The sequence below is a fragment of the Kogia breviceps genome, chromosome 11, assembly GCF_026419965.1.
Source record: "Kogia breviceps isolate mKogBre1 chromosome 11, mKogBre1 haplotype 1, whole genome shotgun sequence".
NCBI classification, from domain to species: Eukaryota; Metazoa; Chordata; class Mammalia; order Artiodactyla; family Physeteridae; genus Kogia; species Kogia breviceps.
This window is the reverse complement of record NC_081320.1, coordinates 14,582,501-14,603,637: the sequence shown is the minus strand read 5'-3', so window position 1 is coordinate 14,603,637 and position 21,137 is coordinate 14,582,501. Positions and strand designations below refer to the sequence as shown.

The following is a 21,137-nucleotide window of genomic DNA, read 5'->3' as shown; positions in this document are numbered from 1 at the left end:
GCTGTGAGAGTACAGGTTCACTGTTATCTCCACTTACACTGCTAGTTGATGTTAAAGTTCTTATAAGATTTATAGTTCAAACAGTTGGTAAATTTACGTTATGTAGTTCTCAAATCAAATTTTACCGTCTAACAACTCAAAAATGCTCTCATCTTGCACCTTGGGGAGCCACAGAACACTATTGTCACATTTTACTTGTGTTCTTAATTTGTTCTTTTTATTCTACAAAGGTGATTTTGCTTCCTTTTGGAACAGTCCCAGATAACAGTGTGAAGAATGAATGCTGATTTGATTGCATCTCTGTCCTGGTTGTTGTGGGAAAGTTGGAATAATTTCTCTTTGATTTAAATTCTGTTAAGTTTGAGAATTTATTTACCTAGATATAATAAGGAGGGGTTTCCCTATTGTAAACCTGGCATTCTTAAAATAATTATTATATTAGCCAGTAGGCCCTAGTGTAGTAGTTCCATCACCCCATTGGGACAGGACAGTGTGTCGGTTTTCCACATCTAAAATTGGGGAATCCAATGGAAATTCAAGTCCTCTCCATGAATGAAAAGCTAATTATTCATTTTTAAAAATGAGAGTCAACTACTAGCAGCCTTGACTTTATTTTTTTCCAGAAAGTAAATTCAATTTATTTATACTCCTTTGTACCTGATACACAGTTTGAAAATTAAATACCATCTACAAATAGTTTTATGGTCTGTCTCTCATAAGTTGTGTTCAGTTATATGCCTTCATTTAGTTCCCCAACTTTTAGAACATATCTCAAGGCAGCAGCCATACCATTTTTTCATATTAGTATTTGTGGAATATTTTAAGAATTTCTCCCTCCTCATGGGCTCTTAGTCTGCATGAGCACTGCATCTACCTCACTTCCCACTCATTAGCACAGCCAGACATTTCAAAGTGAAAAATAGCAACCAGGCAAGAATCTTTGATACAAAGGTGCTTGATTCTTTGAATCATGTAGGTCGTGTCCTAGATCTGGGGCTGACATCAGCAGGTGTACCACGTGTGGAATACTGACCAGTGTCCATGCTCAATGATTGCTGCCTCTGCCTTGCCAGGTGTTAAGTATTTCGAATGCCTCTAGGTATATATGTGAAACACATTATCAGCTCTGATGTGTTACAGTTATACGTAAATGTCCATGTGATACTATTATGTGTCCCCTCTCAACACCCTCCCCCCTGTGTTTTGCCAAGTCATGGTAATTAAAACATTTTTGAATTCTGGAGTTCAGGGGTGACTCATGTCGTTTTGGAAGGTAGGGAATTAGACTCACATAATAACTGTATCTGTGTTTCTATTACTGTTTATATTTTTCTTCCTAAATGCTCAATTTGCTGTCCTTCTTTGTCCCTGCATTTCCTGCATATCTCCTCTGTACCACCAGCTTGTACCTTCCTCTAGGACTTACGGATCTCATTCCTCTAACCAGCATCCCTTTGGAACAGTTAGGAGTGAGAGGATATATCCCTGCAGATGTTACTGTCACCACTAGTAAGCACTTACCGATACCTGACATAGCTAGTAAGAAAGTGTACGGAACGTTAATTTTTAAAATAACTTCGTAGTTTTTGTCTATATTTTTGTTTCCTTTTTCAACTTGGGACTCTAAGGCCCCAACCTAAGATTTGCCTCCTTTCTTAGGATTAATTTAAGATTGATCAAGAGGCTTTTGATTTTGAGGATATGGAGGATCCTTCAAAACTAGATATTATTTAAAACATCTGACATAGAATGCATAGTGAAGATGATTAAAAATTTTTCAAGCAGATTGGGTATAGTCTGAGGGATCTTTTTATAAACACCAAATCTGATAAGCAGTGTGATTTTGAAGTTAAGCACAAGTTCTTAAAAACCCTCATAGTTATGAAATCTGGTAGATTGGGACAACTAACTAGTTTTTGGTTGCGGGAAGAATTAAGAGGGGAAGTAGCACAGTATGTAATTATCAAAATCCATCAAGCTGGTAGTAGAAGTGAGCGCTAGAGGTCAAATGGGATTTCAAACATGAAGGATTTGTTGAGGAAGTGGTAGGAATGTGGAAGAAACACAGTGGGAAAGCTTTGAACATAAAAACATTAAGCGTGACTCCTGAAATTTTTCTTAAATCTTACATTTGAGCTGACTTGCACTGCAGCTAATTAGAAAGCCTTCAGGGATTTTTGTTGTTGTTTTTAAATGAAATGTAGCTTTATCTCTAATTAATGATATGTTATTAATCTTTCAGTTCCTTGTTTAATAAATCTCTTGCAATTTATATTAAGAACATTATGCTTTAAAAAGTAAAAGCACTTTTGTTCACCAACATTTTCTTCTCACTTCTAGAAATCTGTGTTGCAGTATATTATTCCATTCATAATTGCATCAGTTCTCTAGCATTCTCTGCTGCAAGCTTTTTGCTTTCTATTTTTCATTTGGTTTACTCTTTGGTTTCTTTACTCTCCAAAAGGGGGAGGTTAGGGCAATCTCCAGCTTTTAGATTTTCATACATGTAAGCGATACAGTCCCTCCCTTTTTTTAAAAAATTGTGTTAGTTTGTTAATTTTTATTTTCCTAGGGATACATCCGTATAAATTTCTGAACTTGGCACAAGGTTATTTGTAATATCATCTTATTATATTGTTGATACCTACACTATCTGACTCTTTCTCATTTCTTTTTTGGTTTTGTTTTTTTTTTTTTTTTACGTTTTTTCTTTTTTTTAATTATTTTTTATTGGCGTATAGTTGCTTTACAGTGTTGTGTTAGTTTCTACTATACAGCAAAATGCATCAGCCATGCATATACATATATCCCTGTCCCTCCCTTTTTAATGAAGACCTAGATGTGCTTGTAACAAATTGAGTTTAAGTTTGAAATAGCACGGTTGTATTGTGTTCTGTTTATACTGATTTGATAAGAAGTAAAAACCAAGAAGAAAGAATGATTTTAGAAATTTTTCACAATCTGACTTTATACAATTTTATTCTTATAGAGAAACATGATGACATAAAAGGACTTTTAAATTTTTTTTTAATGAGTCAGAATAATCTGTTTTAGCTGATAATTTATGTAGTATTTAGACAGTTGTTTGAGTGTCAATTAAAAGGAGCCATAGGGCTTCCCTGGTGGCGCAGTGGTTGGGGGTCCGCCTAACGATGCGGGGGGCGTGGGTTTGTGCCCCGGTCCGGGAGGATCCCACGTGCCGCGGGGCGGCTGGGCCTGTGGGCCGTGGCCGCTGGGCCTGCGCGTCCAGAGCCTGTGCTCCGCGGCGGGAGAGGCCACAGTGGTGAGAGGCCCGCGTACCGCAAAAAAAAAAAAAAAAAAAAAGGAGCCATAGAACACAGAATAGAAATTATCATCATTGTGGCATTTTGTGTATAAACAGATGCATTTGATACCTAAATTAAACAAGCAGGAAAATATAAGATCAAATATACTGCAAACCAAAATAATGTGACAGATATGGTTTATACATGAGGGATATGAAAGGTTACATATTTTTAAATTGTGTATAGGACTTTTAAATTTAGACCATCAAAATAGTATCTGTATTTCACTGAAAAACCATTTTAATATGCAGATATATATAGAGCTAACTTCCCAGCACAGGTATTTCCTTATTAGGAACAATAATAGTGGAGTGAACCTCAATTTTTACAAATCTTCTAATCTAATCTTTCTTAATTCTTAATTTCTTATTTTCTTAATTTCTTAATTTCTTATTTCTTAAATATTATAATTACCTATTTACTCTTATAATCAGGTAATCAAGAAAAGTAAGCATTTAAAAGCCAAATACACATTTTTTTAAAAAAAATAGGCTTTGATTGACTGTTACTACTTGCATTCTTCTTCTTCAAAGAATGCAGTTGGATGCTGTCTGCTTTTCTGTGAACTAACAGTGGTATTTTATTTAATAATAGTAGAGTAATTCATAAAACTACCGTTGCTACAGGCAACCGTATAGCTACTACTCAATTGCATTTAGCTAGAGAGATTTTAGAAGACCAGGATTTGGTACTTTTACCATTTGTGCTTTTCATTACTTTTGACTCAAAACACTTTCTTTTTTATAAATCTCTTTTTTACTGTCTTTAGTATTTGGCTGTCTTTGCACATTTTTAATAATAGTTATTTTGAGCATATTTACTTGTTTAAAATCAGATAGTAATACTTTTGATTTTAAGGGTGATACAGCCATTAGGTTTCCCAGTAGATTTTTTTTTTTTTTTTTTGCAGTACGCGGGCCTCTCATTGTTGTGGCCTCTCCGTCGTGGAGCACAGGCTCCAGACGCGCAGGCTCAGTGGCCATGGCTCACGGGCCCAGCTGCTCCGCGGCATGTGGGATCTTCCCGGACTGGGGCACGAACCCGCGACCCCTGCATCGGCAGGCGGACTCTCAACCACTGCGCCACCAGGGAAGCCCCCCAGTAGATTTTTGAGTTGATAGCACAGAAGGAAATGATAGGAGACACGTTGGGGATTCCAGATTGTTCTAGGATAATTCAATTTATGTGTGTGTCATGATATTTTAAAAGATATTTCTATAAGAGATCAGTTCCTTAAGGTGATATGAAAACCAGGAGGGGAATCATTTAGAATATTATGAAAATGAGGTAATAAAAGCTTTTCCAAGAAGGTGTTGTGCCTGGTATTTCAGAATATATTGTTATCCTGGGTAGGGTTTTCATGGCTCTGTACTTCCCTCCGTGTTGAAGTAAACTCCTGTAGGGGAAGGTGAGTAGGCAGTTTCCAGAATGGGAAGAACACCCAGTATGAAGGGGAGCACTGGGTGAGAGAGCAGCAGGTGTAGAGACGTTGATTTTGAGTTCTTTTTTTCTTTGGCCACTGGTTTGGTTTCTTCTTTGTCCTGTGAAACACTGGCTTGTCTAGTTCAGTGTCTGGACAGCTAATTTCAAGTCAGTGCGTAGAAGTGGGGCCTCTTCTTGAAGGGCTTGCAGAAAGATTTGTAGGGGCGGGGTACAAATTAAAGATGGGACCTCTCTGGCAACTACTGGAAAATTATAAGGTAGCTCAGAAGTCCTTTAAACACTTTTCAGCCTTATCTCTTCTCCTGGTATCCCTTTTTTCCCCCATCGTGCCCCTCAGGTTAAAAAAAGAAAAACTGGTTAAGAAAATTATTTGAAGATGCCAGTCTCGGTCTTCATAGCTGAGGTTATTTTTTCTAGGAAATCCTACCAAACTCAGCCTTACTTGAGAAACTTGTAATGCTCTTGAGGAGAGCGTACAAAGCTTCTGTCATTGCCAGACACTAAACTCATTATAAATAACATAAACCCACTAACTTACGGAGAGTCATTTCTGACTTTTCACTAAAACCGTTGCTGCCTTTGGGCTCTGCCTCCCTGTGCCTGTCCCCCTGCAGCCCGCAGGTGCTTACTGACACCCTGGGCAACAAGAGCCGCCGTCCCCTTTTCCTGCTCCAGGTCCACAGCTTACCCCAGGATAGGTGGAGACAGTAAAGCTTACATGGGGGCTTTTCTTCTAAGTACCCATGGATAGGAGTGCTCATATTCAGAGTGAACTGTGAACAGCATAAAGAGATGCGAGCGCCCGGACCCCTTTGGAGTTATTTTTCATTGTGGCTAAATTATGTTTTTTCAAGTGTTATGAATTCCCAGGACATCAGTATACACATGTAATTTAAATCTATGTCTAAGAAACATGTTTAAAACCAAAACTTTAATTATTTAGTACTTTTAAATCATATATGAAAATGTAAGGAAAACTGAAATTTTGGTATTTAACAAAAACTCCCTAACATTCTAAATGCTGCTTTTTGGAAGCAGGTGACAGTTCCAACCTAAGCATTAAAATGGGGAGAATGGAACTGAGGAGAAACATAAATTCAATGTGAAGTAGCTTATACTTAATTATAAGTTAATTTGAGCGTTCGACTGCAACAGCAGAAAATTAGATTATTATCGAGTTGAACATTGTGATCCCTTGGGTCTTGAAAGAACCTATATCTGTGTTGACAAAACGGATGGCTAAGGTGCACGTAGCTACAATCTAGATGGTTATAGAGAAGGTCCAAAATGAGTTTGTTGGCCGTGTAGCATAGATTTTCCACTAGTGCTTTTTGTATGTCCTCAAAGCAAAACTTCACTCTGGTCTTATTTTCATTATATCTGCAGATTTTATAAGATAAACTACTTTTAATTATGCAAGAGATCCAAAAACCTGGAGTTATCAGTGAGCCTTAGCAGTTGTTAATTCAGTAGAATGTCAACTCTCTTTTTAGTATGAGGATTAAAATATAATGCATGTGAGGGGTTTTGTATGTCATGGCTTTGAATTATAATAGCTCCTTTGGGTCACCACTTTTCAGTAAAAGAAACTGCGTTTAAAACACCCCCATTGGGGGCTTCCCTGGTGGCGCAGTGGTTGAGAGTCCGCCTGCCGATGCAGGGGACGTGGGTTCGTGCCCCGGTCCGGGAGGATCCCGCATGCCGCGGAGCGGCTGGGCCCGTGAGCCATGGCTGCTGAGCCTGTGTTGCGCAACGGAAGAGGCCACAACCATGAGAGGCCCGCGTACCGCAAAAAAAAAAAAACATTGAATTGCAGTTGATCAGAAAATCTGCCTTACAGAACAAGCCCATGGTATTTCTAGAGCTGAATTTAAGAGTTCCTCAAAAGGAGAGACACAAATTGTGCCCCAGACATGAATTGTACCTAAGTATTTACTCAGTAAATACTTAATGAATTAGTTAATCCATAGTAACAAAATTATACAGTATGGCCCATTTAACCAGTCAGAACTTTAACTTTCTTACCTGGACTTCACAGCATAAGTCCTTTAACTTACAGAAATAAGGACACAGTTGTCAAGAGCAGCACAAGAGAAGGTATGCTTATCGCACTTCCAGAAGTTGCCCTTCTCTTAAACGACACTCACAAGGCTTTACTTAAATGTTTTTATTTGAATTTACTACATAGTCTACATAAATATCGTAAAAAAGGAAGACCCCTACTTTAAAAAGAGGCTATTTTTGTAAATGTCCTTTGGACACCTTGTTTGGAACTCAGAGCACAGTAAGCACATAAGTTGCCAGAACACATCATGTAGTGAACTTTGATTTCAAAGCTAGCTTGGGAAAACCTAGGTGACCTTACACTAAAAAATTAGTATAGTATTAAACAACACAGGAAAATTATTTGGCTTGAAATTATATTCTTTCTTGTGTTATTATTGGGGAAAAACAGCACATTCACATAAGGATGAAGAAATAAGCAGAGCTTTTCTGAAGGCAGTAGAGCTATGGCAGTGGGCAGGTGCTTCACTGCATTTTAATTTTGCTTCAGAACTTATAACTCTCCAGATACAAGGCTGTTACTTTTAATCTTTTCAACCATGATTAACTTCATAACTTGACTCACAGCTGTAATAAAGGAATGAGGAATGAAAAAGGGGGAAGGAGTTTTGAAGTAATGACCAGACAAAAAACAGGGAAACAAAGGAGGATGGGGGCTGCAGAAGGGCTAGTGTGTGAGAGAAAGTGTGGGTGCCTGAGCAGAAGTTAACTGAGTTGTTAGCTGTGATGGAGGACATGGGTCAGGGTGGGGCACAACGTTTACTTTGCCCTCAGATGGATGATGTCGGAAGAAAGGCTCTTCTGGGTCATGCCTGGGTCAGTTATTAAGGACAGCTTAGGGGAACGTTAGCTGGTCTTACTCAAGACTTCATGTATTCCTAACTTCTCAATGTGTCTCTCCAACTATTAACCAAGAGCGTTACATCTAATATGTCAAGTGTGAAGTAGTGCTTTCCGAAGTCATCAGATTCTTGGAGTAAAGCACGATGGCTGTCAGCATAATAAATTTAAAACATGGCCTCTACCCACACGACTTTATAGCATGCCTAAAAACCAAACTAGCTCTTCTGACACAATTGGAGAAAAATGCAAGAAGGAGTCAGGGCTTTGTGACTTGAGGTAGGCCTTGAAAAATGGGTGTTACTTCAAAAAGTGGACAGAATGGAAGGAATGGTATATTACTCAAGGGAAGAGACATGAACCAAGATGCAGTGTTAGAACACAGGAGGTGGAGAGGATGGTAAGGCATTGATTGTTGTGTGAAGTAGTGGGAAATAAAACTGAACCAGCCAAATGAGGCCAGATAGTAGAGAACCTTTAAAAGCAGAATATTTGTCCACTTGGTTTGGTGGACAATAAAGAGAAGTGTTTGCCCCTGTACAGAGGAGTGACATTTTCTCCACCATCATGGCACCTGGGCTCTCATTTGGGAAGGGAAGGGTGGTAGGGTTTGAGTGATTCTGTTGTTCTTTTGAAACAGGATGAACTTAATCATTATATTATGTGGACGAACATGGATCAAAAAAGGGTAGAAATTACAGAGAGGCTTTTGCTGCCTGTTATAAGACCATGATCATCAGAGAAATGAGGCCTCAGGCATTTGGTATCACCGGAAAGTAACAATAGCAGATGATGTAAGGAAATCACAGCTTTTGAACATGTATTCTCAAAAGAAAATGTTTCTCATGGGTGTAAAATTAGATCCCAGAAAGAAATGAGTTTATCAAGTTTGTGATCCAGAAACCTAGTCAAGAAATGCAGGTTGCCAAGGCAATTATTTCACTTAAGGTGTTTGCTGTTGAGAAGAAGCATGGTGTCCCGGAATCTGAGTTCAAGGGCAGTTTCAAGTGGTCTAAGAAGATGATGCATCTCAGTGGATCATCCTCATGGAGAAGCACCTGCCTAGCTCCCCAGCAGCCGCTGAATGAATTTGGTGAAAGACCAGTCTCGATAATGCTGCAGTCTAGCTTCAGTGAAGGCCGGCTTATATGCTGGATCAGATAGGCAGTTTTTAAAATGCGTTTTTCTGTAGCAGTGTACAAAATGGGCAAGAAGTGTATTATGAAGCCTATCCATACAAAGGAGAGAGAGCGCGCGAGAGAGAGGAAAAGAACTCACCACATCATAGGAACTTAAATCCTCCTCTCCTGTTGTTTTAAAGCGCTGTATAGCAGCCAGACAGAATGCCACCTGGAGAGGGTTTTTGAGTTCAAGAAGGAAGCTGGGGGAAATCCGAACTTGCTTTAGACTGGTTGATAATTGTATGGGGCGCTTGCTTTTAGACTTCTTTTTTAATGCACATAGCCTGTCACAGGGAAAAAGGTTTTGTGAATTCATTACATGTTGAATAGTAACTTCAGAAGGTATGTTCTAGACATTGGTCACACAGGTGACCACCGCTGTTAAGAATCTGCACTGTCTGGTTACTCACTGGCCATCATGCACGGGGAACATGTGGAAATATGGAAACTCCATTATGTTTTTGGCATGGGGGTCTCACCTCAGCACATGGGTAACGGCTTCCAAAGGTGCTGCAGGTGAAGAGCAGGACTGATGGTGACCCTCAGTGGCAGGGTGACGCAGAAGGGGACGACGACTCAAGCAAGAGCAAAGATCGCTACGACTGAGAATAGCAAGGACGTTTGTGAATAAGCATGTGGGGGAGGGGTAGCTAATGACCACACGTGGTGTTTCATACAGCAGGGTAAGTATTATTTTTCAGTACCTTTGTATATTCAAGCAGTATTTACCAAACTTTCTAATTATAAAGTAACTGGGACCCTTGTCAAAATACAGATTCTCAACCCTAGAATCACTTTCTAGGCAGGAGTCTAGGAAACTTTTTTTATATATGTATTTTTTATTTTATTTTTTATACAGCAGTTCCTTATTAGTTATCCGTGTTATACCTATTAGTGTCTACATGTCAGTCCCGATCTCCCAATTCCTCACACCGCCACCACTCCCCCCGCCGCTTTCCCCCCGTGGTGTCCATACGTTTGTAGGAAGCTATATTTTTAACAAATGCTCCAGATGAATTATATCCTCAGCACGTTTAGGAAGCACTGACTTAAGCCAGTTCAGTAAGCCTTAACGTTGACAAATTGTTGTGATTTTTAAAATTTTTTATTTTATTGAAATATAGTTGATTTATAGTGTTGTGTTGTCATAATTTTAAGCTGATGTGTTAGCTTAAAATAAATGGAATTTTCTTGTTCAGGTGATAGATATTTCTATATCATGTGGCAGTAGAAGTATGGTAAATATTAATGTTGACAGGCTCATAATTTTAGGGTTAATAGCTTATCCTTTGTGTGGAATTTGCCTGTCCTGTAAAAGGTATTAGGTACCATCTCGTGGAAGTAAAGACACACTAGAGCTAAGCTGCATTTGTGCTCCTGGGTGCAGGGTGGCGTCTGTCTCTATTCCCACCTCTTCTCTGTTTCTCCTGCCCCACTTTGCTCTTCTTTTTCTCCCTTCCTCTTGTTCCCTCCATTATCTCTCAGAAAGTACAACCTTGATTTACCAAAGTTTTTATCCTAAAACATGAGTTAGCTTGCTAAGTATAAAATGTAAAAACTTGTAAGGTGACCAGGCCTGCAGTTCCATCAGGACTTAGTTTTCCCTTCCAGGTCTTCGTCTGAATTAGCTTCATGTGGCCCCAAGTGTCACAGTATCTTCCACTTGGTTCTGATCTAGCCTCTTGATTTTTCTGTGCCAGCTGCCAAACTAGGTGGTCCTCCTATCCCAGTAATTCCTTACTTACCCTTGGTAATTCTCTATCCCTAGTTACTAGAGAAGTGTTTGCTTTTGTGTTATTTCTGTCTGAGTGAAGCAGTCTGAATACCTTCCTCCTGCCTTATCCCTACAGTGAAATAGAAAAGATTTTGAGTTACAGAACTGAAATTAATATACAATATTGAAGGATCTTGACTTTCCTTCTATTTTACATCCCTAACTCAAAGGTGCTTTTCTAGTTTGTAGGAGATTATCAGTCTTATTAGGACATTCTTAGTATGTTTGGCACCTGTACTTTCCCATTCTGTCTCCCTTCCAGGAATGCATGTTCTCAAGGAGACTCTTCTCATCTAAGTTCATTTACATGCACCCTCGCAGTACTGCAACTTCTGTAGCTGTCTTTGTGCAGTTCAAGTTATAAATGGATTTTATCCAACGGCCAATCCAAAAGGAGATATCTTAGAAGGAAGATGCCTTTTCCTTTTGGTGGTTATTTTCTCTTTGGATAAAAATCTCATACATGCAACTGGAGGTTGTTTCTGCTTCTCCAAACATTGTCGGTCTTTTTCCTTTTAGCAAATCTGGTCACAGTTCCCAAACAAAGAAAGCTCACTGTCCTGCATTTCTCAAAGAGTTTACAATCTAGCTGGACAAGACAGAAACATGTGAAAAGTAAAATAAGTGTATCAGACTCTACCCCACAGTGTCACAGCACAGGAATGGTACAGACAGTAAAACCCAAATTCCTGGTAAGAAGAGAGTTGATAATCTGTAAACTTGTAAACAGATCCAATTGCTTTTCTCTCTGGCACCAAAAGGCGGGGGGGCGGGGGGACGTTTCTGGCATCTTCTGAAAAAACACAGGCATAGCTATCTACTTCTTTCTCTCATTTGCCTCACAAGTATGTCCCATCATGACCTCGCTAACTCTTTTGCACGCTGTCTTGCTTAAATGTTATTTTTCCTGAACAACTTTAGGTTTTCTTGAGGATATTTCTGAGTCCTGAGGCAGATAATCAGGACGGCTGACTGTTTGCACATTAAGAGGAACCTGGGATCACATCAGAGTCCGGGAACTTCTGCTTTCTAGTCATTGGAGATAGGGATTTGTGTTCGCTTAGGCTCTAGGAATCTGAGGGTTTTGTTTTCCCCTCCATATCCCAGTATTGTCCTTCCAGCTCTCGCCTTTTTCCTGCCGCCTCATCTCCAGTGCCGCTCTCCTCTCCCACTTGCTGTCAGCTGGCAGTAAGGTCAACCAGATGCCCAGTTTTACTCCAGGTGAAAAAATGTAGGCACAGGACACATGTATTGGCAAGCTGAATCGTACCCTCAGCTCTCCTGTCCCTGGAGGGGCACCAGCTGAAACCTTTCATTGTCCAGGTCCTGTGGCTCCCTTTGCTTGTGCTCCTTTGCATCAGACCTTTCTTCTTGGTTCTGTTTTTTAAGGTTGAAGTTCTGCATACTTCAAGGCTTGCCTACCTCTCTTAGGCCATCATCTGTCCAGTTGGATTTCTGGAAGAGTAAGGGGCTTTCCCCTGAAAGTTGTGCATTCTTCCTGTCCTTCCCTCTCCTGCCTCCTGTTTCACCGCTTCTGTTGAAACTGCTGTTTCAGAAACCACGTTCCCAACCTGTCAGGCCTCCTCTGCCTGTGGACACGTTGCTTTATTTCTTCTTTCTCCTTCTATCCCTTGCCCTCAGGCCACAGCGAAGTTGTCTTCTACTCCTTGACCTTGCTCTGATCACAGCTTTTGTCCTACCTCCCATCCTTCTGGGAAACAAAGTTCTAAAAATGGTCTCTCATACCCACTCGCCACCTGGGAAGTCCCATTCATGAATCGAGAGAGCATATTTGCGTATTATCAGTAGTCATTGTCTGTCTTACCATACCACATTCAGAGTATTTAAGTTCGTGCAGTTGTGTTTTTAGTAAGAGCTTTGCTGTCTTGTTTGGATGTTGGCCCTCAAGTCTAGCTTACTTTAGGGAAGCTTATGTCTCAGCCTTTACCAATAAGACTGGACTTAGACATGAATGTGCACTAAGTAGCACACTAAAAAACTATTTTTATGGAAACTGTGTTTTACTAGACCATGCAGATGAATCGGCCAGGCTGTTGGAAGTCGTTGCCAGAGCTCAGATTTGACCTGTGTGTTTAGAATTGTCTGTCTGAGCCTGACAGCTGCTTCGGTGGAGTCACAGCACTGATGCCTGCGGTTCTTGTCCAGCCTCCACAGCTGTTCACTAGTTCAGGATATGCTTTGTTTTTGCCTGGTTAAAACCTGGTCAAGGTAAAATGTACAGTAAAGTATTCATCCGGAAAGATATCTGATCAGTGTTCATCTGTAAGTAAACCTGCTGTCTTTACTTTCATTTCAGATTTGTCCAATATGTGCGGCATTGCCTGGAGGCGATCCTAATCATGTCACGGATGACTTTGCAGCTCATCTTACACTTGAACACAGAGCCCCTAGAGATTTAATATCCTTTCGAGAGGCAACAAGGGGAAGAGTTGTTTGTAACGTTTATCATTTCAATGAATTTTAAGGACGGCATCCCCAAAGAGGAAGACTAACTTTTGGACTATCTTAGTTGATTTAACCTTTTCCTAAGAGTGACTCAGTGTTGAGGTGCAATTTCTTATTTCTCTTTTTCTGTGCTCTGTTATATTAATCATGCTCAGTAAGTGCAAGTTCCCTTGCTCGTCATCTTTAGTTCGTTACCATCAGATTTTTTTTTTTAAGACAATTTGACCAGCTTATAAGTCTTCAGGAGGGTGTTTTCATACAAAAGAGGAAAATGCTAATCCAAATTAAAATCTAGTTCATTAACTATATGGAGGATGTATTTGCTTGCCACCCCTGTTCTCTGTTGCCTCACCCTGTTATAGGCTAGATGGTGGGCAGGTGTGCGTCGTGGGGCTTCCTTCCCTTTTGGAGTTTCCTTCTCCAGAGAGGGCCATTTCCTGCCCAGTCTCTGAGTGGGATAGCATAAAGTCAGGTCCAGCTCTAAATTCCTTTCCCACTTTCATTTCCACTTCCCCTCCCAAACCAATCTCATGATAGTTCCTGGCAGTATTCCCTAATAATCTGCAAGAGATTACTGGCCCCGCAGAGTAAATTAATTTTGTAGACTCGGTGCTTCTGGTTTCAAGTTATGAATTGTTTTTCTGAAACTATCACCTATTAACGTAGGGTTCTGTTCTCATGTAAAGGTTTTAGTGTTCGTTGCAGTTTGAAGCAATTCAAGAGCTAACACAACCTGTCTCCCTGCCAGACTTCATTCTTATTCCTCTGCTTGCCTCCTGGCAATCATAATTCAGGCTTAGACTTATTTGAGGAAGAAACTGGTCTGGTGGTTTTCTTGTCCTACAGGTCCCATCCCTAGCTCACAATTCCTAATTTTCTAATTAGAAATGTGGCCCTTTAGAGTTAGGGGAAGATAAGTGGAAACTAATGGAAAGATAAAGATTCGGACCCATCCTGAGAAATTAGAATATCAGCCTGGACTGAGCCAGTCTAGGACAAGTACTGAAAGAACAGAGGAACCCACTCTTCCTCTCTCCTAAATGCAGGGGACACTAAAAGCAAAATGAAGAAAGCGGTGCTTGCTTGTTTTTGTTTTTGTTTTTTTCCAAGAGAATATGAAAAGCCAAATAGGCCAAGACTACTTTAGCCTTAGAGTCACTTCTCATTTTGTATAAAAGAATCCTATGACAATACCCAAGAGTTCTGCTTGATCCATGCTTCCCTCCATCTTCATGGGAAAGCTAGGCAAATAACTAAAACCATGCTGTTATCCTGCACTTTTTCAGCAAGTTCAAGGGCCTCTAGTGAAATTAGTATCCATTCAGTAGAAGGTCCCATATCATCTACATGCATTTTTGTAAGATTTTTATGAGTCTTTCATTACCAAGAAAAGATTAACTTATGCAAACTATAAGAATAAGAGAAGTCATGTGTTGCATTTTAGATTACTAACAAGTATTATTGAGTTCTAGAAAGCAAAATGTTGGCATAGCAGTTTTCCTGGAAATTGATATTTCAGGTACTTCAAATGCTACTGTGTGGTAATTTTGTTTGACATGAGGGAGTGACTTGTTTCTAAGCCTCTTAAGCACCCAAACTTTTTATTTTTTAAACTACTTTGATGGAACTCTTCCTAAAGTGCACTTTTTATACTTTTTAAAATCAAAGTGTGATGATCACAACATCACTTTCTGCAGAACCCAAGCCACTGTCACGAATACCACCATGAAACAGTGTGCATTATGGTGGCGCCTGAGGGCTTCCTGGAGCCACCCACCCTGTCCCCACATGACTCCTGAACCATCAGCTGAAAAAACTGGGAAGTCAACACAAAAATTAATCTGCATTATATAGCTGTCTGTTGGCTGCTTTGTTTTGTTTTGTTTTTTTTTAATTTTTGTTAGAGTATGGTTGATTTACACTGTTGTGTTAGTTTCTGCTGTACAGCAAAGTGAATCCGTTACACATATATGTATATCCACTCTTTTTTAGATTCTTTTCCCATATATTGGCTGCTTTGAAAGAAGATCTCCCCTACTACAACATCTAGTTCACCCAGCCCCCCTCCCTACCCTCCTTGCACATTCACACTCACCTGTGTGGAGGAAACACGGTGTTGTCTTCATGAGTTTTGGCAGCTTTTTGCTCCTCAGGACCTTCTTCAGTGTAACTCACACGCAGGTGTATAAGATGGTCGAGGCTGCTGGAAGTTTGACTTCTTGATAAATGTGCTGTTACTCTCTCTGTGTCCACTTGTATAAGAAATTCAAATCTGGTTTTCTGCTTAGCAGCAGCATTGGAAAAAAAAAAAAAAACTTGACAGATTAAAACTAATAGCCAGAAGGAGTCTTTTACTCCTGAATTTAAATTATTTATACTGTTCGTTTCTCATTACAGTTGGTCATTGAGATTTAATTAGCCTGTATATTAGCACAGTTCTCATCAGATAGAAAAAATTGCTGGTTATTATTTGTGGTTACTTCGGTATGAACGTACATGGAATTCAACACTGAGTTGAGGGTAAGAGAATGTCTCACCGTGGGTGTCTGACCAGGCAATGCCTCTCACCTCGTTTGGCAGTGTTAGGAAGGAACTTCTTCCCACCTGGAGAAACTTTGTTTTCTCTTTGAAAACACACACACATACACAATATACACACACAGTATGCACATACTCATGTTACTTTCTATTTGAGTCTGTTTTTTTAGAGTTAATAGCCCTCATAGATATAGTTGTACCATTTGTATTCTAAATGAAATGTGCTATTTTAAAATGCTTATAATTTGGGAAATCTGCATGTCTATCTTGCAAGGACTCGAGTGATTTTTTTTTTTTTCTTTCTATGAAATACTTGAGTTTTTTTCCTTAACTTTGGAGTTATGATGAATCGAGTGGTGTTCGACATGTACGTAGAATGTTTCACCCTGGCCGGGGATTGGGAGGTCCTCGTGCACGTAGATCAAACATGCACTTTACTAGCAGTTCTACTGGTGGACTTTCTTCTTCTCAGAGTTCATATTCTCCAAGCAATAGGGAAGCCATGGATCCTATAGCTGGTAAGTTAGTTTCATATTAATAAAGGAAATGGCTGGGGATGGTGGGGCTCCCTTTAAAAATTTTTGGTAGGATTTGTATTCTTAGTCTCTTAGCACACGCCACATGTTCCTTGACAAAATTCCTCTAAATTTTATAAGTATAAAATATGTTTAAAGTAGACCACATAAAGTAGTTCATATTATTTTGGCATTTCTTTAAGTACTTAGAGGTATAAGAATAAGGAACAGTCTCTGTTCTATTTGTGGCCTCCAATGAAACCCAAGAAAATCATAGAAGATTTCAGAGTTGAAAGACTTGCAGAATTTCATGGTTCAGCCTCCACAAGCACACAGATAAGAGAACTAATTGACAGGACTAAAGAATTAAGCTCTTCTCATGGAAGAAAGTCAAGTAGGAGTGTCTTGTCCTTGCCTTAATTTGAGAACTATATTATTGTGGAACATTCTTGTTTTAATAGCTTGGGAAAAATCTTACTTTAAAAAACATTTGGAGGGCTTCCCTGGTGGCGCAGTGGTTGAGAGTCCGCCTGCCGATGCAGGGGACGCAGGTTCGTGCCCCGGTCCAGGAGGATCCCACATGCCGCAGAGCGGCTGGGCCCGTGAGCCATGGCCGCTGAGCCTGCGCGTCCGGAGCCTGTGCTCCCCCAACGGGAGAGGCCACAACGGTGAGAGGCCCATGTACCGCAAAAAAAAAAAAAAAAGAAAGAAAAGAAAAAAGAAACATTTGGGGCTTCCCTGGTGGCGCAGGGGGACACAGGTTTGAGCCCTGGTCTGGGAAGATCCCACATGCCACGGAGCAACTAAGCCCGTGTGCCTAGAGCCCGTGCTCCACAACAAGAGAAGCCACCGCAATGAGGAGCCCACGCACCGCAGTGAAGAGTAACCCCAGCTTGATGCAGCTAGAGACAGCCCGCACACAGCAACGAACAACCAATGCAACCAAAAATAAATAAATAAATAGGAAAAAAATTATTTAAAAAAAAAAACAACAACAACATTTGAACATGTAGTTCATAGCCAAGTCACTGGTCTCATGCACGGCCAACCTGGGAATCCAGCAGCAAAGCACAAGGTTTGACAGTCAAAATGTCAGAAGTCACTGTAGCCTGAGACCCTGAAAGATACAGTAAGCACTGGCAAGCAGTAAGAGTCCAGGGAGCCTGTACAAGTCCGAAATGTATACACGCAGTGGAAAGCGTACCTGAAATGCTGCTGAGTATAAATCTGTCATCGAAAGTAGGAAAAGTGTTATTCATAAAATCTTACTTAAAATGTGAGATACTCAGTGTAAAATCTTTTTTTTTTTAACTTTTTTTTAAAAAATTGATTGATTTTTGGCTGCATTGGGTCTTCGTTGCTGTGCACGGGCTTTCTCTAGTTGCGGCGAGCGGGGGCTACTCTTCATTGAGGTGCTTCTCACCTCAAGGCTTCTCCTTCCAGTGGCTTCTCTTGTTGTCGAGCACGGGCTCTAGGTGCGCGGGCTTCAGTAGTTGTGTCACGTTGGCTTCAGTAGTTGTGGCTCGCGGGCTCTAGAGCGCAGGCTCAGTAGTTGTGGTGAACGGGCTTAGTTGCTCCGCGGCATGTGGGATCTTCCCAGACCAGGGCTGAAACCCGTGTCCCCTGCATTGGCAGGCGGATTCTTAACCACTGCGCCGCCGGGGAAGCCAGTGTAAAATCTTAATTCCAAATGTGCTTTGGGCATTTGGATGTGCAGTAAGCCCCAAAAAACTGAGTTTGGGGAATTTTAAAAAATACTTCTTCATCCAGAAGGAATATTTACCTGCTGTCTTTGGTAGCAGGCTCTAATGTGATTTCTAATGTGATTTCTGGGGGCAAAATTCACAATTGAGACACTTTCTCCATTCAGCTTTTTTCTGTCAGTGAAAATTAGTTTATGTTAGTGATGGACTATATGAAAGAATGGTGTTAAGAGCCCCTGGAATAAAACAACAGTGAGCAGTAAGGCAGAAATGTGCCCTGGAAATGAATTTTAATGGTGAAGAGCTTTGCCAGCCTAGGAATGTTGAAAGGGCAATCATCAAATCCATGTAAGCCAGATAGACGCTCCACGTGGGAGAAGGCAACTACTGCATCTCACTTAGATGAGAAGGCAGGGACAGAGAGCCCCCTGGCTCCTGATGAGCACAGCCTTGCTCAAACAAGAGAGTCTAAATAGGCTATACAGCCAGGAGCTAATCAGCTTCCCCGGGCGTCACCGGTGGTCCTCACTGCAGTGGTGCTCTGGGGCCCTCAAACAGCAGTACCGGAAGGTTCCAGAGAAAGAAGGCAGAGGCAGGTGTACAACCGTCACAGTTAGAAATGATGCAGGTCTCTTGGATTTAATTCTGAGAGTCATTCAATCATTAAATAAATGTTTGAGTGCCTACTATGTGTCAGGTGCTGTTCTAGGAACCAGGAATATCGTAAACAGTAGAATTGATCCCTGCTTTCATGGAGTTCATGTTGAGAGGGTTTATGTTATGATTGGACCAGTAGATGAGCCACCTTAGCTTACTAAAATACTAAGAGAACGTGTAACTAAATCAGCCCATTATGCAAACAACTTAAAAAACAATTTGCTGTGTTTTGCTTAAAAATAATTGTATGTGAGCTAATATGCATATGTATACACACCTCTTGCCTCTAGGAGGCATCCTAAAAGGTATTAAGCTCCAAGCTGAAACTGTATGTTGCCACAGGTTACCTCCCTGTTGACGATCATTTTTAATAAGTTCTCTGGTAAAAGAATATCTGTAGCGTTTTGTTTTCCTCATATTGAAGTAGACATTAATGTCTTCATTTCCATTGGCAGAGCTTTTATCCCAGTTATCAGGAGTGAGACGTTCTGCAGGAGGACAGCTTAATTCCTCTGGCCCTTCCGCTTCTCAGTTACAACAACTGCAGATGCAGCTGCAGCTAGAACGGCAGCACGCCCAGGCAGCACGGCAACAACTGGAGTCTGCACGCAACGCAACCAGGCGTACTAACACAAGCAGTGTCACCACTACAATCACACAATCCACAGCAACAACCAACACAGCTAACACAGAAAGCAGTCAGCAAACTATCCAGAATTCCCAGTTTCTTTTAACAAGGTAGTTCATTTATTAATGTAACTTTGAGAAGTAGTATTTTATTAGCACCACGCAGCCTGAGATGACCTTTTCTCTTTTGTGCTTATATGTGTTCTTAAAGACTCGGCCTTTGATCAAACCATTAAAACTCACAGATCTCTAATCAAAACTGTATATTCAGTATCTCCTTAAAAATATGAAAAATAATAGTTTATTTTAGATAAGCTAAGGATGCTGATGGTCTTGTTCTAACAGTGAGTATATCATCATCTGATATGAATTTCTTTTCCCATATTGCCCATAAAATGTAAACATCGTATCATTACATATATGGGACATACTAGGTACATTTATTGTCATAATTAACATTGCTGTCTTTTTATTGCCAGTTTCAGTCTGCTGTGAAATATCCAAAAGTACAAGAGAAGATTTTATAATGTGGTGGTTTTCTCCTGAGAATTTCTAAAGAAGTGGAATTTAAATTTTTGTGGTTAGCGTACACAAAATAACTATTTTAAAAAATGGTTCACCACAGTGTAAAAAATACTTCGTACACACAGTAAATGGCTCTGCTGGATGGAGTAGAGTTCTTATTTGCTTCTGAAAACTACCATTAGCAACCAAATATGTTCCTCTGCTGAGACCTCATAGGCATTTTATGTGGCTTTTAAAAATAAAAGAATTTTAGAAAGAGCAGTAATGAGCAGATGTAGGCTCAACAGATAATGAACCTGGACTAATTTGGACTTTTAATGGAATAGAGAGGAATATAAAGTTAAAAACTGTGAAACGAAGAAGAAAATTAGTGTAATATATCAGTTATCTCCAAAAAGTAATGTGTGTGACAACTAGATGTTAGAAGAAAACACTATTTCTATGTATATTTCTTTTATCTCATGCTTTTAAACATCTCTGTTAGTACAGTGGCACATGTTGTAAATGACATATTGTTGATGCAGAATAAAAAATGTTAGCAGATCTCTGCAAATAGGACCCCTGTCAAGAGCCCCAGCTTTTACTAGTTTGGACCTTAGGCAAGTCACTTCTCCAAACCTCAGTTTTATAATATCCCATGAGTTTTGCTGCATTAGAATGAAACTTGTTTTGAGGATGAAATGGAGTACAGGTATGTGTATGGTCTGGCTCAGTATCTGGCATATAATAAAAGCCCAATTAATGGTACTTACTATCATTTGGTATGGATCTAAGGAGGAAGTTTCAAGTGGGAAATTTACCTTTGTATTATCTCTGCAAAGTGAGTAACTGTGCCTGATGGATTATTACCAGAAAATGTGGCTTCAACGTAGAGAAAGCACAGAGGGGCTTCCCTGGTGGCATGGTGGTTGGGAGTCCGCCTGCCGATTCAGGGGACATGGGTTCGTGCCCCGGTCCAGGAAGATCCCACATGCCGCGGAGCAGCTGGGCCCGTGAGCCATGGCCGCTGAGCCTGCGCGTCCGGGGCCTGTGCTCCGCGATGGGAGAGGCCACAACATGAGAGGCCTGCGTACCGCAAAAAAAAAAAGAGAGAGAGAGAGAGCACAGAGCCACAGATCTAGGTACCTACCTCAGAAAGGAGCCCTAGCAGTGTGTGTGTCTGCTGAGGGTTCGCTGGCCTGGGGGAGTGGAATGAATGTCTTGCCCCACTGCCCTTTGGAAAACACATCTTCCCACCTTTTCTCCACTCTGGTTTTGTTTTTGTTTTTTTGAGCTCCAGACTCAGTGAGCTTGATCTGGGACTTTTCTCTATGTAGTTATTCTATACCAGACAGCCAGCAACCAGGGCACAGTATGGGTGGCCTCTGAGTGCTTTCCTTGGACTCTGGTTGTAGCTTCTGGAAGGCCCCCTTTCTGTCATCTGATACTGTATGTTGCATAGTACCTTGCAATTTGTAGACCACTTTCTACATCTTTCA

General features: G+C 40.5%; 1 protein-coding gene across 1 annotated transcript in view; it reads left to right on the top strand.

The window, feature by feature from the left end:
• The window catches only part of KCMF1 (potassium channel modulatory factor 1), a 68,187-nt gene that overhangs the window by 44,183 nt on the left and 2,867 nt on the right, over window positions 1-21,137 (top strand). The window contains exons 4-6 of the mRNA XM_067007310.1: window positions 12,946-13,047; window positions 15,976-16,150; window positions 18,963-19,245. Of these exons, the coding sequence (XP_066863411.1) occupies window positions 12,946-13,047; window positions 15,976-16,150; window positions 18,963-19,245 (560 nt within the window). The remainder of the gene's footprint in view (window positions 1-12,945; window positions 13,048-15,975; window positions 16,151-18,962; window positions 19,246-21,137) is intronic.